Source organism: Ranitomeya variabilis, chromosome 4 (assembly GCF_051348905.1).
Source record: "Ranitomeya variabilis isolate aRanVar5 chromosome 4, aRanVar5.hap1, whole genome shotgun sequence".
Taxonomy (NCBI): domain Eukaryota; kingdom Metazoa; phylum Chordata; class Amphibia; order Anura; family Dendrobatidae; genus Ranitomeya; species Ranitomeya variabilis.
This window is the reverse complement of record NC_135235.1, coordinates 450,086,071-450,098,872: the sequence shown is the minus strand read 5'-3', so window position 1 is coordinate 450,098,872 and position 12,802 is coordinate 450,086,071. Positions and strand designations below refer to the sequence as shown.

The 12,802-nt window shown below is 45.2% G+C and overlaps 1 protein-coding gene across 4 annotated transcripts in view; it reads right to left on the bottom strand.

Annotated features, from left to right (window-relative positions):
- ARHGAP40 (Rho GTPase activating protein 40) overlaps positions 1–12,802 on the bottom strand; it is a 182,031-nt gene that overhangs the window by 73,228 nt on the left and 96,001 nt on the right. The window contains exon 1 of one of the 4 annotated variants that reach the window (XM_077251530.1): positions 3,983–4,329. The exons of the other annotated variants lie outside the window; for them this stretch is intronic. Coding sequence (XP_077107645.1) covers positions 3,983–4,116 — 134 coding nt within the window. The 5' untranslated portion in view covers positions 4,117–4,329. Of the gene's footprint in view, positions 1–3,982; positions 4,330–12,802 lie in introns of those variants that run through there. 4 annotated transcript variants of the gene reach the window in all.

Here is a 12,802-nt window from a genome sequence, read left to right as displayed (position 1 = left end):
CTGGTTCCAACCCAGTCAGCTTCTGATTAACTTCCTATCCAGCCCCCAGTTTTACCAGATTGTGAGGAGTGGCCTAATGCATAGAACCCTTTGCTCCCCCTGGTGGCCAGAATGTGAAGTGTAAAGTGTGACTGTGACACCTGGTCAGGTGAACTCCTTAAGTGCCATCAGACGTACCATCACTCCCCTTAGCGGCGGAGCGTCAGTACTGCAACGACCAGGACTCTGGGGCGCTGCACACACATGGCTGCCAAACATTACAATGGAATACTAAAAATGTCCTGAAAGAGGTAGCACCCCCATCCTTTGTGTTTCTGAACACAAATGGCAGCAATTTTGGCACAAATCTCAAACTAATTTACCTCAATGGTGCCATTATCTAGAGGTACCAAACATCTATGGAGATAATCACGTATGCCACACAGATTTCCTCCATTGCATGTTCATGTTTCCCCCACCATGCCATATACAATCCAAAATATTTTTTGCCCCCTCCTCAGTCCCAACAACTAAGCTCTTATCATAGGTCTCAGTGTTGAAGATATGGATACTTTTTCCAAACTGACAACAACTTGCAGGATTTTATGTCCTGAAAAACTATTTGCCTCATCTTACACTGCAAACTGTCTGGGACATTTGGTCTACTCTTGCCTTAAGGCCCCGTCACACATAGCGATTTACCAACGATCACGACCAGCGATACGACCTGGCCGTGATCGTTGGTAAGTCGCTGTGTGGTCGCTGGGGAGCTGTCACACAGACAACTCTCTCCAGCGACCAACGATCAGGGGAACGACTTTGGCATCGTTGAAACTGTCTTCAACGATGCCGAAGTCCCCCTGCAGCACCCGGGTAACCAGGGTAAACATCGGGTTACTAAGCGCAGGGCCGCGCTTAGTAACCCGATGTTTACCCTGGTTACCAAAAAAAAACAAACAGTACATACTCACCATCTGATGTCCGTTAGGTCCCCCGCCGGCGGCTTCCTGCTCTGACTGAGTGCCGCCATACAGTGAGAGCAGAGCGCAGCGGTGACGTCACCGCTGTGCTGTACTTTCACTTTGCGGCGCTCAGTCAGTGTGGGAAGCAGACGGCAAGGGACCTGACGGACATCAGATGGTGAGTATGTACTGTTTGGTTTTTTTTACATTTACGCTGGTAACCAGGGTAAACATCGGGTTACTAAGCGCGGCCCTGCGCTTAGTAACCCGATGTTTACCTTGGTTACCAGTGAAGACATCGCTGGATCGGTGTCACACACACCGATTCAGCGATGTCAGCGGGACCTCAACGACCAAAAAACGGCCCAGGCCATTCCGACACGACCAGCGATCTCGCAGCAGGGGCCGGGTCGCTGGTACGTGTCACACATAGCGAGATCGCTACTGAGGTCGCTGTTGCGTCACAAAACTTGTGACTCAGCAGCGATCTCGCTAGCGATCTCGCTATGTGTGACGGGGCCTTTATGTGGCCATCTCTCGGCCAACTCTCTTTTCTACCGCTTCCAATCTGATTTTCACACACTCAAAGTCTAACATGACATCCTAAAGCGTAAGCAAATGCAGCCATTCTCTTCATCCTTCTGGGTTCCTCTGGGGTGTTTTGCACTGTAGACTGTTAACTGCTCCTCCAAATGCTCGATAATGGAGTAATGGACATAGGCTACATTCCCACATCAAAAGCAAACGGCACACTCAGAGACCACACAGACCCATTGACTATGTCCTAATGTGTTGCTCAAAATTAGATCAGAATAGGAAAAGCTCAGAGTCGCACGGATCTCACACTCGGATCTGTGATTTTCACAGATGTGCGAATAGATACTTGAAACCCATGGGGTCCATGTGCTGAAAGATTAAAAAATATGGGCAGCACATAGACATGTCACATGGCTGTGTGAATATAGCCTTGGTCAACAAATGATAGAATGACAGAAGTAAGGAAACAATTTTTTTCTTCTTCCCCAGGTAGTTGATGATCCCCTTCTCTTTTCTTTCAACTATCCATTGATTAGGATTTCAGTACCATTTCTGTGCCAATAATGCTCAAATAAAAAACAATTATCTATTATCTAAGACTCTACAGCTAGCACCACACTTCTCAAAATAGCAGATGTCAACTACGGAGCCCCTGTAGTGATGATGTACAGGACTCCCATGTTGGTTCTTGCCTCTGAAAGTGCCCATATTGATTAGACCGAAGTTGAAGAAAATGGATTATATCAACCATAACATGTTAATTGTGGGAAATTTACAGGGGTTTTCCAGTGTAAGAAATAGTCTGCAGTCACTGTGATAGAAGACTGGTGAATCGTGACTGCATGCAATATGCACACTGTCACTATGACTATTCCACTGTATTCGCCGTACTTACTAGACTCTCCTTTGCTTCTCTTCATTATCTTCTATTGAGAGGAGTTGGATGAGACTAGAAGGCACATGACTGCAAATTGCATACTTGTGGTCAACAAGTTGCTATCAGACAGACAAGCTACGATGACCTCACGTTGTTATCTGACATGAAAGTTGCTGTGATGTTAGAATAACTTAATTGACTGAACCAGTGGGTTTTTGTAAGGTAACTGCTGTAACATCACGACTAACAATTCCATAGCAAGTTATTTGCCATAATAAACCCCCATCCAGTATCTACTTGATATCATAAGTTTTCCTTATGTAAGGTATGGGACCACCACAAATTGGTGTCAGTTCCTGTTCTATCACAAGTGGTTTCAGGCTCATGATTTGCCCCTCACATGTAGTGGTCACCATAACCACATGATATGCCAACACCACATACTGTACCTTTTATGTGTACACAGAATGAAACCTACATCCTGTATTCTCCTGATAAGTAAAAGATCAGGTTACCCTGACATCAACACAAGTCCATCACATGGTCACTAGAGCATGCACTCTATGGCTCAACTTAACCCCTAATACACAAGCCAAAACTTTATACTGCCCTACCTACACTATGCTATAAAATCATGTCATGAACTTAGAGTAAGACAATCTTCTCCTTTGGTTACTACAAAAACCATCAGGATATATGCTTCATCTCAAGCCTCAGCATAGTCCACATTTAGCCTCCAAAAGTATATACAACAATTTGATTATAATCCTCCTCATGGACTGTGGATTCTTCTACAAACACTTGGGCCCACTGTAGGAACCTTAGATAGGTCAGGCTCACTTTTCCTCCTACAAAAGGCCCATCTCAAGGCAAACCAATTAAATTATATACACACAAACATATATATTTCTATTATAGGCATACACACACAGGAGTATACACATTTCTATATATACCCTGCTAGCTTTTTTTTTTTAAATCAGGTAATGGGATATATTAGATATAATCATGACCGGACTTAAAAAAAAAAAATAAAAGCTAGGAGAAGCACTGCCATTTAGGTCCCCTTTTTGTTAAGCAAGCAGCAGGAGATGTACATTATAGTGAATATATCGGTAATGTCTAATTCAAACTCTTTTAGGGTGTATTTAGAAAAGATTTGCTGTGGATTTTTCTGCAGCATATTCCCAGCAAAGTCTGCATGCGTTGCGTGTACATTTGCCTGTAGAATTTGATAAAATCCACAGTGAGTTCTGCATAAAAACTGACGTGTGGATTTTAAAATCAGCAAATCATCTCGATTTCTATGGAACATGCATATTTATTGCAGATTTGCTATCTCTTCTACAACATGTGATCACACTCTTTAGAGTATTCTTATGCAATTTGTTGTTCCTCATAATCAGCCAATTGAGATACTCTAAACAGCCATAAAATAGATATCTACCTTTCAGATTGTTGTGAATATTCTGCTCATAAATAATTTAATCCCAATAAGCACTGCCTATAATTAACAATAAAAGATATACAGTAAATTGGTTGACACCATGCATATCATAACCTTACTATCTAGCTACTGTAGAATAGAACTATATGGAAACCCCTGCAATGTGATTGTACTGGTTACCTGTTTGACCAAGGAAACGAGTGTCTAGAGAGAAGAATTTGGGGTCTTGGTATCCGGGTAACAGGAAACAATGAGGCATCTTCTGCTTGCTCGAGAGAGTCTACACTGTGAGATGGTGACATCTTAGAATCCATTCACAAGGTTTGTAGGTTCTAGACGAGGCAGCAGGCACAAAGCAAAACAGATTCCATTCCGGAAATTAGAGAACATTATAAAAGAGGTTGAAACTTTCATCCCATCCTATTTCTTCAGTACAAATGTTGAAAAAAACTCCATGGCAGATGGGAACTTGAAGAATAAAGAAAGTGTTCTCCAGCACCTTCACTCATTGACTCCTGCTCTGCTATACAGGGAACTTGCTATACTGGTTTAACAGCCGTTCCATTTCGGGCAATCCTCTTGCAATGCCTACATGCCAGAGGGCGGAGGTTCTGAATCCATGTGGAAATGGCATATGCAGGGTGTGTTAAACAACCACTGTCCCTATTATACAACTGGCACTTCCTACCATATACTCAATACCTTCGGTCTGACATAACAGACAGCCAAAAAAATGAAGAGATCCAGAATATAATTAAAATAAGGCTTTATTTATGGAAAACATATCCAGTGCCATAGTGCACAAGCACCTAAAAAAAGAGGGAGGCCACAGCATATAACAAGCTAAGAGCATATAATGCAGTGTAGTAGAGAGCAATGCCACACAAGTCCGGTATATTGCACTTTGGTTGCCTAAGCATACATACAGTGAAACCATTACATATATGTACCACATAAAAAGACAATTGCCATATCTACCTGCGGCTGACTCAGTGTCCCACCTCACCCCTGACATAAAAGGTGTCAATAAAGTGGAGCCCAATAGGGAATAGCCCTAAGTTGTCCCATTTTTCATGGTAGGATAGAAGAAATGTAGAAGTAATAATGGAATTTCCAATAAAGCACCACTTTTTATTCTTTGTTGAAGTAAAGACAGAACAGGAGCCTCTGATCATGTTTCAGTAATTAAACCTTAAAGACCCCATACATAGAATAGACTAAAGTCGTATCAAATGGATGATTTCATCTAATCAGTTGTTTGCGTTCAAAGTGACAAGTGTTTAATGAAGGCGTATGCACATACATTAAAAAATGTATAGATTCCTCTGAAAGACAGCCAAGGGCTGGTGTGGGGCGGGGGGGGGGGGGGGGGGGTCACCATCGCACAGCACCGAGCATGGGGGTCATCATCACACAGCACCGAGGGCTAGTGTGAAGGTCATCACAATGTGCCGAGGGTTGGTGTGTGGGGGGTCATCATACTGTGTGTAGGGCTGAGTGGGGGTCATAATATTGTATTGTGTCACTGTGAGGGCATCATACTGTGCATGAGGAGGTTACTGTGGGGAATTTCACAGGGGGGTATCATACAGTGTTTGGGGCACTTTTGTTGGAATCATACCTTTTTCATGGTGTCCATAAAGTATTTTAGTGCATGTGAATACAAAGGGGCTTCAATAAGAACAAAATTACTTTGGAAGTGCTGCAAAGTTGTGAGATTGGTTCTTCTGCGACTCCACCAATATTTTTTTTCTTTTTTTGGAGGGCCCAATTAGAACTTCTGCTATATAGCCCCATCATTTCTATGTACACCCCTGGTGGTGCTCAACTGTGCAGCAATACAATCTTCAAAAATTATGAGAAGATGAGAAAAATAAGTGGCCCTCACCACTGGAGCTTTATTTGGCGCTTCAAAATTGTTTTAGATTGCCATGATTAACATTGCTAAAGATGAGAGAAGCTTTGCAATTTATTTAAATGTAAAAATCACTGATGAAACAAATGTTACAAACTGAAAAGCAGATGAACTACTGTCCATGTTTTTACATATGATAAACATGGAAGTCTGAATGGGGCTTTAGACTCCATTATTTCTAGAGTAGATCCATGCAAGATTGAATCTTCGTTTGCTGGTGGTGAGCTGACTTTATTACGCTTCTCTATTTTTCATGGAGGTGCAAACCTTTGCAGGGCTTCCTTACTTCATCAGCAAATAAAGAGGTAACTTGCTGCTTGGTGAGTTTATCCTTTAATTAAAGTGAAGCTCGTTCATTCCCTCCCTTTCCAATAGTAGTTGGAAAACGAAAGAATATTTGATCTTCATTTCAGATTTTTCTATGAAACTCCCTTGGCTTCTTGTGGACTACAATAGTTACCGTAAGTTTTCTCTCAGGATCAGATGGACCTCTATATTTACAGAGGACTCCATGAACACCCCAATAAGAGCCAATCGCTCTTAAAAGACTTACAAATAAGTCCGCCAATAGCAATGATTAAGAGTAGTGGTGCACATGTCCAGTACAAATGGAGAATGGGCCATTTGTTTTATAGGGATAATAGAATCTTAGTCTTATACCAATTTCCACTACGTGCTATGTTTTCTAAATATCAGTAAGTCCGTATTAAACCACCAAACCTACTATATATTGTGCAGTTTAGGTGAATTTTTAAAAAAATGCATACAGATGCTAGTTTTAAAATACACATGCTTTTTGGCTTTTTGATGCACTTTTTAAATGAGGCTGTTTGAATGGTGTTTTTTTGTTATACTATTGAGAAAACATGGTGATGTTCTGTGTCCAAATGAGGATGTGCAATCTTGATGCATTTGTTAAGCCAAAACTAGAGTTTTTACTATATATTCTCTTACCATCCACTCTTTACTTTTGTTTCAAAATAAAATAAATTGCATAAACGAATGCAGCCTGAAAACATTCTGGTATGCTTCGTAAGTGAACGCCACCAACAGATAGGCTTAGTGCATATGTGGCGCCCCAGGGTCCTGGTCGTCCCAGTAGCATTGCTTTCCTCCTGGGGAGAGTGATGCTACGTTTGGAGGCAGGAAAGGATAACTGTGACCAGGTACCACAAAGATGCAACACATTCACACTCCAGGCCACCAGGGGGAGCTTTCGATCCTATTTACTAGGTGAATATATATATATATATATATATATATATATATATATATATATATATATATATATATATATATATATATATATATATATATATATATATATATATATATATATTCACCTAGTAAATAGGATCGAAAGCTCCCCCTGGTGGCCTGGAGTGTGAATGTGTTGCATCTTTGTGGTACCTGGTTACAGTTATCCTTTCCTGCCTCCAAACGTAGCATCACTCTATATATATATATATACAGATATATATCTGTAGGGAAAGTTAATGAGTTCCAGACTGCAGTCTGAGGAGGACAGAGGGTTTACAGAGCTGTGCATGCCACAGAGCTACAGCTCCAGGAAAGAGACATTTAGAAAGCAGAATTGATTGCAGTGAGCATGCAGGAAAGCAGAGCACAGGAGAGGATACCAGACGGGGGACCAGCCCCGAGCAGGCTGCCTCCTTCTGAGTTGCAGAACACAGTAGCCGAAACACCGAGGTTGTAAGGACCTCCACGCCTTACATCAGAGGCTGGCAGGACAGCTAATTGCACGTTACCTGTCCGCACCCACACCCACGAGGCACGGTGACACCCCACAGAGCCAGGTCATCTAAGAGACCCTATAAACAGGCTCAAGTCACCAGTCATACGGGTTATGTCCTATCCTACCCGGGGGACAGAGAGAAAGAGGTAACATCTGTGAGGGCCTTATGTGAAGCTTCTAGCAGTAAGGGACTACACCACTACAACGCAAAGGAAGGCTTCTATTTTCCACCTGTATAAGGGGACTCTGGACTTGCCTCCAAACCGGCCGGACCCTACCTGCCCTGTGATCCGGTGCCCTGGACTGTGGCTGCTGAAGTCTTCAGTAAACGAGGTAAAGAGACTGCAAACCTGTGTCCTCGTTCCTTACTGCACCCCTCACCATTCTACCATCTTCACACTGGGAAGCCCTGGGGATATACTTCACCTGTGGGAAGGTATACCATTTAGCTGCCATAACATCACCCCCGGGTACTCCTTAAAGCAGCGTCTGTCACCCTGACCGAATACCACAGGTGGCATCATGAACATAAAGTTTATCCCCTTTAAAGACCTTTCCCTTTTACATGGGCGCCCTGGGCCACGGACCGGGTTGCCACCATGAAATCCCCCTGTGAACACCGGACCCGGTGCAGAGTACCCCACGGCCCTGGCAGACGACTCACAAAGAACCACCTATACAAAAGGTAGATCAGAAACTTTTGTAGTCTGGATCCATATGCAACAACCAGGATCGGAGCTAGTTATAACCCTTAAAAGGGAACCCGTCACCACTTTTCTGCCCTTTTTAGAAGTGCATTTGAACAGCAAGGTGGCTTGTTGTTGAAGGGAAATAGAGAGAAAAAAAAAATCTATAAATCTTCAGCATAGCGAGTGTGAGCGAGCTGAGTGTGCCCTGAGCGTAAGTGTGGACGGCGGTAAGTGTGACTTGTGATTCAGTGACTTTGGAATCAGGGAGTTTCCAAGGGAGGAATTGCTGTCTGTTTTTATTAATACTTGTATTTATTTAACGTTTCTGTCTGGTGCAATCCCTATTAGGAAATGTGCTCCACTATTGTTAATGCCATCCAGTGCACATCTTGCCACATGTATGCAGTCCTTGATCAGCCAGTCGAGGGTGCATACTGCTGTGCGAGATGTGAGCACGTTGAGCATTTGGAAGCCCAAATTCTGGATCTAAATGTGCAGCTGACAACACTGAGATCCATAGACAATATGGAGAGGAGTCTTCTGCTCACAGAGCAGACGCCCAATGGGATAGATGAGGAGGGGGATGGTAGGATGGAGCTGCAGGACAGTGAGGCAGTTAGCTGGGTGACAGTTAGAAGGCCGGGTAGAGGGAAGAGTGCCAGGGAGACTAGTCCTGATCTGGCACACCCCAATAAGTTTGCTAAGTTGGCAGATGAGGGGGGTGCCAGTACAGGGGTAGCACTGCTGCAGCCAGCCATATTCTCTGAAAGCCGGAGGAGTGACTGCTCCAGTAAGGAGGGAAATAGGAGAGCAGGGCAGGCCAGACAGGTGCTGGTAGTGGGGGACTCAATTATTAGGGGAACAGATAGGGCAATCTGTCACAAAGACAGGGATTGTCGAACGGTGTGCTGCCTACCTGGCGCTCGAGTCCGACACATCGCTGATCGGGTGGACAGATTGCTGGGAGGGGTTGGGGAGGACCCAGCGGTCATTGTGCACATTGGCACAAATGACAAAGTTAGAGGTAGGTGGAAGGTCCTTAAAGATGATTTCTGGGAATTAGGCTGCAAGCTGAAAGCAAGGACCTCCAACGTGGTATTTTCCGAAATACTGCCTGTACCACGTGCCACGCCAGAGAGGCAACGGGAGATTAGGGAGGTTAATAAGTGGCTCAAGAATTGGTGTAGGAAGGAGGGGTTTGGGTTCCTGCAGAACTGGGCCGACTTCTCAGTTGGCTACAGGCTCTACGCTAGGGACGGGCTGCACCTCAATGGGGAAGGTGCAGCTGTGCTGGGGGAGAAAATGGCTAGAAGGTTGGAGGAGTGTTTAAACTAGGGATTGGGGGGAGGGTATTCATTTTATAGGAGGGGAAGATAGTGCAGATAGAGACCTGGGCACAAATAAGGAAGTTGGGGGTGGCGGTGGCATGGGGGGTGGGGTTAGAACAGTTAGTAATTTAAGAAAGAATAGAGGTACAGAGAGGATCATCAAGTGCATGTATACTAATGCCAGAAGCCTCGCCAACAAAATGGACGAATTAGAACTAATGTTGTTGGAACATAATTATGACATGGTGGGGATATCTGAAACATGGCTGGATGAGAGCCATGACTGGGCTGTTAACTTGCAGGGTTATAGCCTGTTCAGAAATGACCGTACCAGAGGCGTAGCTAGGGGTTCAGCTCAGGGGGGGGGGCGAAACATGTGAGTGGGCCCCTAACAGGCGGACATATCATTAGCGCAAACTATGCGGCAACACATGGGCCCAAGAGTTAAGGGGGCCCATTTCTACCTCTAAATTAGGTGCAATTTTGTATTTTTAGAAGTTCTTGGGCTGCAAAGGGCCCATATATTGTGCTTGCACATAGGCCCTTTTCTGTCTGTGTCCACCTGTGGCCCTTAACCAGGTAACCATGATTGTAACTATGGTGGGTATAGGGGAACCTCAGGAGATGACCGCACTGTTATTGAAAATAAATCTCTATACAATAACCAGCACTGATATTACCGCCATACGGTAATACCATATAGTGGTAGATACCAGTCCTACATGACATAGAGAGATCACAGTACAGTTATAGATGGTGACTTACAGAGGACGTTCACTTTTCCCATCTTTTCCACCTGGCCCAGACGGACAGACTGTGTATACTATTACTTCAACATTTTTCAGTCAGAGCTCTGTGTATAGAGTGGCGGCTGTAACTGATGCCCTGGGACAGACTGACAGCGGCTACAGCACTATCTGCCACCCAGTAGTTAGGCTTCAATGCTTCGTAAGTGCCTACTTAATATTTAGGAGTCCCCCTATGTACAGTAATAATGGCCCCAGCATCGCTGATGAGAGCAGGAGGTCGTGTGACGATTTTCTTATATTGAGAGAAGTCAAAACGTGCAAATAGCAAATGTTGTCGCATGACCGCCTGATCACACCAGTGGTCTTGGGGTCTCATGACGGCAGGTGCACCCCATCATGATTTGGCAGTCTGTAGAGTGACTGCAGACAATTATCCCAAGCCTTTAATAACTTAAAGGGAACCTGTCACCCCCCCCAGGGCCTATTACGGTAAAAGAGCCCCCTTCTTCAGCACTACGGCTGCATTCTGTGAAGGCGGCTCTTATGTTTTTTATCCCTAATAATGCTGAAATATTCACTTTTATAAATTGTGCGCCATACCTGTATTGAGTCCGGGAGGTACGTTTTCTCCCCCTGACTCAGCCGCCTCGCAGCCGTTCATCATCCCACTGAGCATTGCCTCCTTTCTGTCTTGTGCCATCACCGGCGCTGTGCAATTATTTCTCGGGCATGCGCAGTGCTCGCTGCCCTGGAACTCATATCAAGTGATGTAAGTAGATCGCACCTGCGCACAGCGCCAGATTCCCAGCCCCGCAGTGTGAATGAATCATAACACACCGCGGGGCGGGATCTTGGTCCTCCGCTACACGCAGGCGCGATATCAGTATATCAGCTGATGTGAGTTCCAGGGCAGCGCACACGGCCCATGCCCGAAAAATGAGAGCCCAGACATTGGAGCACGGTGGCATGATGGATGGCTCGGAGGTGGTTGTGTCTGGGGACAAAAGACGTACCCCCCAGACTCAATACAGGTATGGCACGCAATTTATAAAAGTGAATATTTCAGCGTTATTAGGGATCAAAAACATAAGAGCCGCCTTCACAGAATGCAGCCTAAGTCTACGTTCACATTAGCGTTCGGCGCCTCAGCGTCGCCGCATGCGTCATGCGCCCCTATATTTAACATGGGGGCGCATGGACATGCGTTGTGCTGCGTTTTGCGACGCATGGCCGCAAGCGTTGGGCGCAGAGAAAGCAACAAGTTGCATTTTTTTTGCGTCCAACTTTCGGCCAAAAAGGACGCATGCGTCGCAAAACGCAGCGTTTTAGCGTGCGTTTTGCTGCGTTTTTGTGTGCGTTGCGTCGCCGACACTGCGGCGCACAACGCAAATGTGAACGTAGTCTTAGTGCTGCTAAAGGTGGCTGGCTCTATTACCTTAATAGGCCCTGGGGGGGGTGACAGGTTCCCTTTAATAATTTAATTATAAGCAATGTATTCTTATAACATAGAATGCAGCCCGTGGGCACTGTATTGTTATACTTGTTAGGGGGCAGACAGACGGACGTATTTCTCATGTGAGGATCGCATCGCAATCCTCGGACTGACCGTCGGCTCTCCTGACCTGGGGCTGACAGTTGCATAGTAATCCATCACGCTGTCACGCTTATGTCAGGAGAGGTGTCAGGGCCAGTCCGAGGATTGCAATGCGATCGTCGCATGAGTTGTACAGTGTCTGTCTGCGCCCTTATGTTAATACTTATCCTTGTTATAGTAATATTAACCTTCTTTGCTAGGCTTGTTTAACTAATACTTATAAAAGACCCAGCTCGCAATAATAATAAGCCCCCGACCCCATCTCCAGCCCCCAAGACAGCAACTATTAGGGTATGTTTCCAAGGGGTGTATTGCTTGGGTTTTTGCTGGGGATTGAACGCTGTGTACATCCGCAGCTTCCAGATGTTACAGCATAGTGGAGGGGATTTTATGAAATCCCATCTCCACTATGCGTACATAGACGCAGGTGGCAGACCTGCATAACCGGACATGTGGCGCGTCTTTCTAGACAGCAGCGTGTCTATTTATCTTGTGGAGATGCTCCGTCTCCACAAGATAAATAAAAGTCTATAAATAGGATGCGGTGATTCCACCTGTGTTCAATGAATATATGCAGAATCACTGTGCGTACAACAGGGGACAGCGCTTTGGGCGGAGCGGAGTATCTGCTGCATCCAAAGCGCTGCCAATACACCTCGAGGACACATACCCTCACATATGATGGAGTGACTATCTCATAACATTAAACAGTATAATAATAATCAGCCCCCCAGTGCCCCCTCACCCACGTCAGCCCTCACAATACCCTCAAACTCCCCCATTCACCCCCAGTACCCTGTCCCCCTCCCACAATACCGCATCCTCTCTTTCACCCCCACAGTGCCCTGTCCCCCTCCCACAATACCACCATCCTCTCATTCACCCCCACAGTGCCCTGTCCCCCTGCACACCCACAATAACCCCCATCGTTTCACATTTACCCCACAGTGCCCTGTCCTCCTCTCCCAC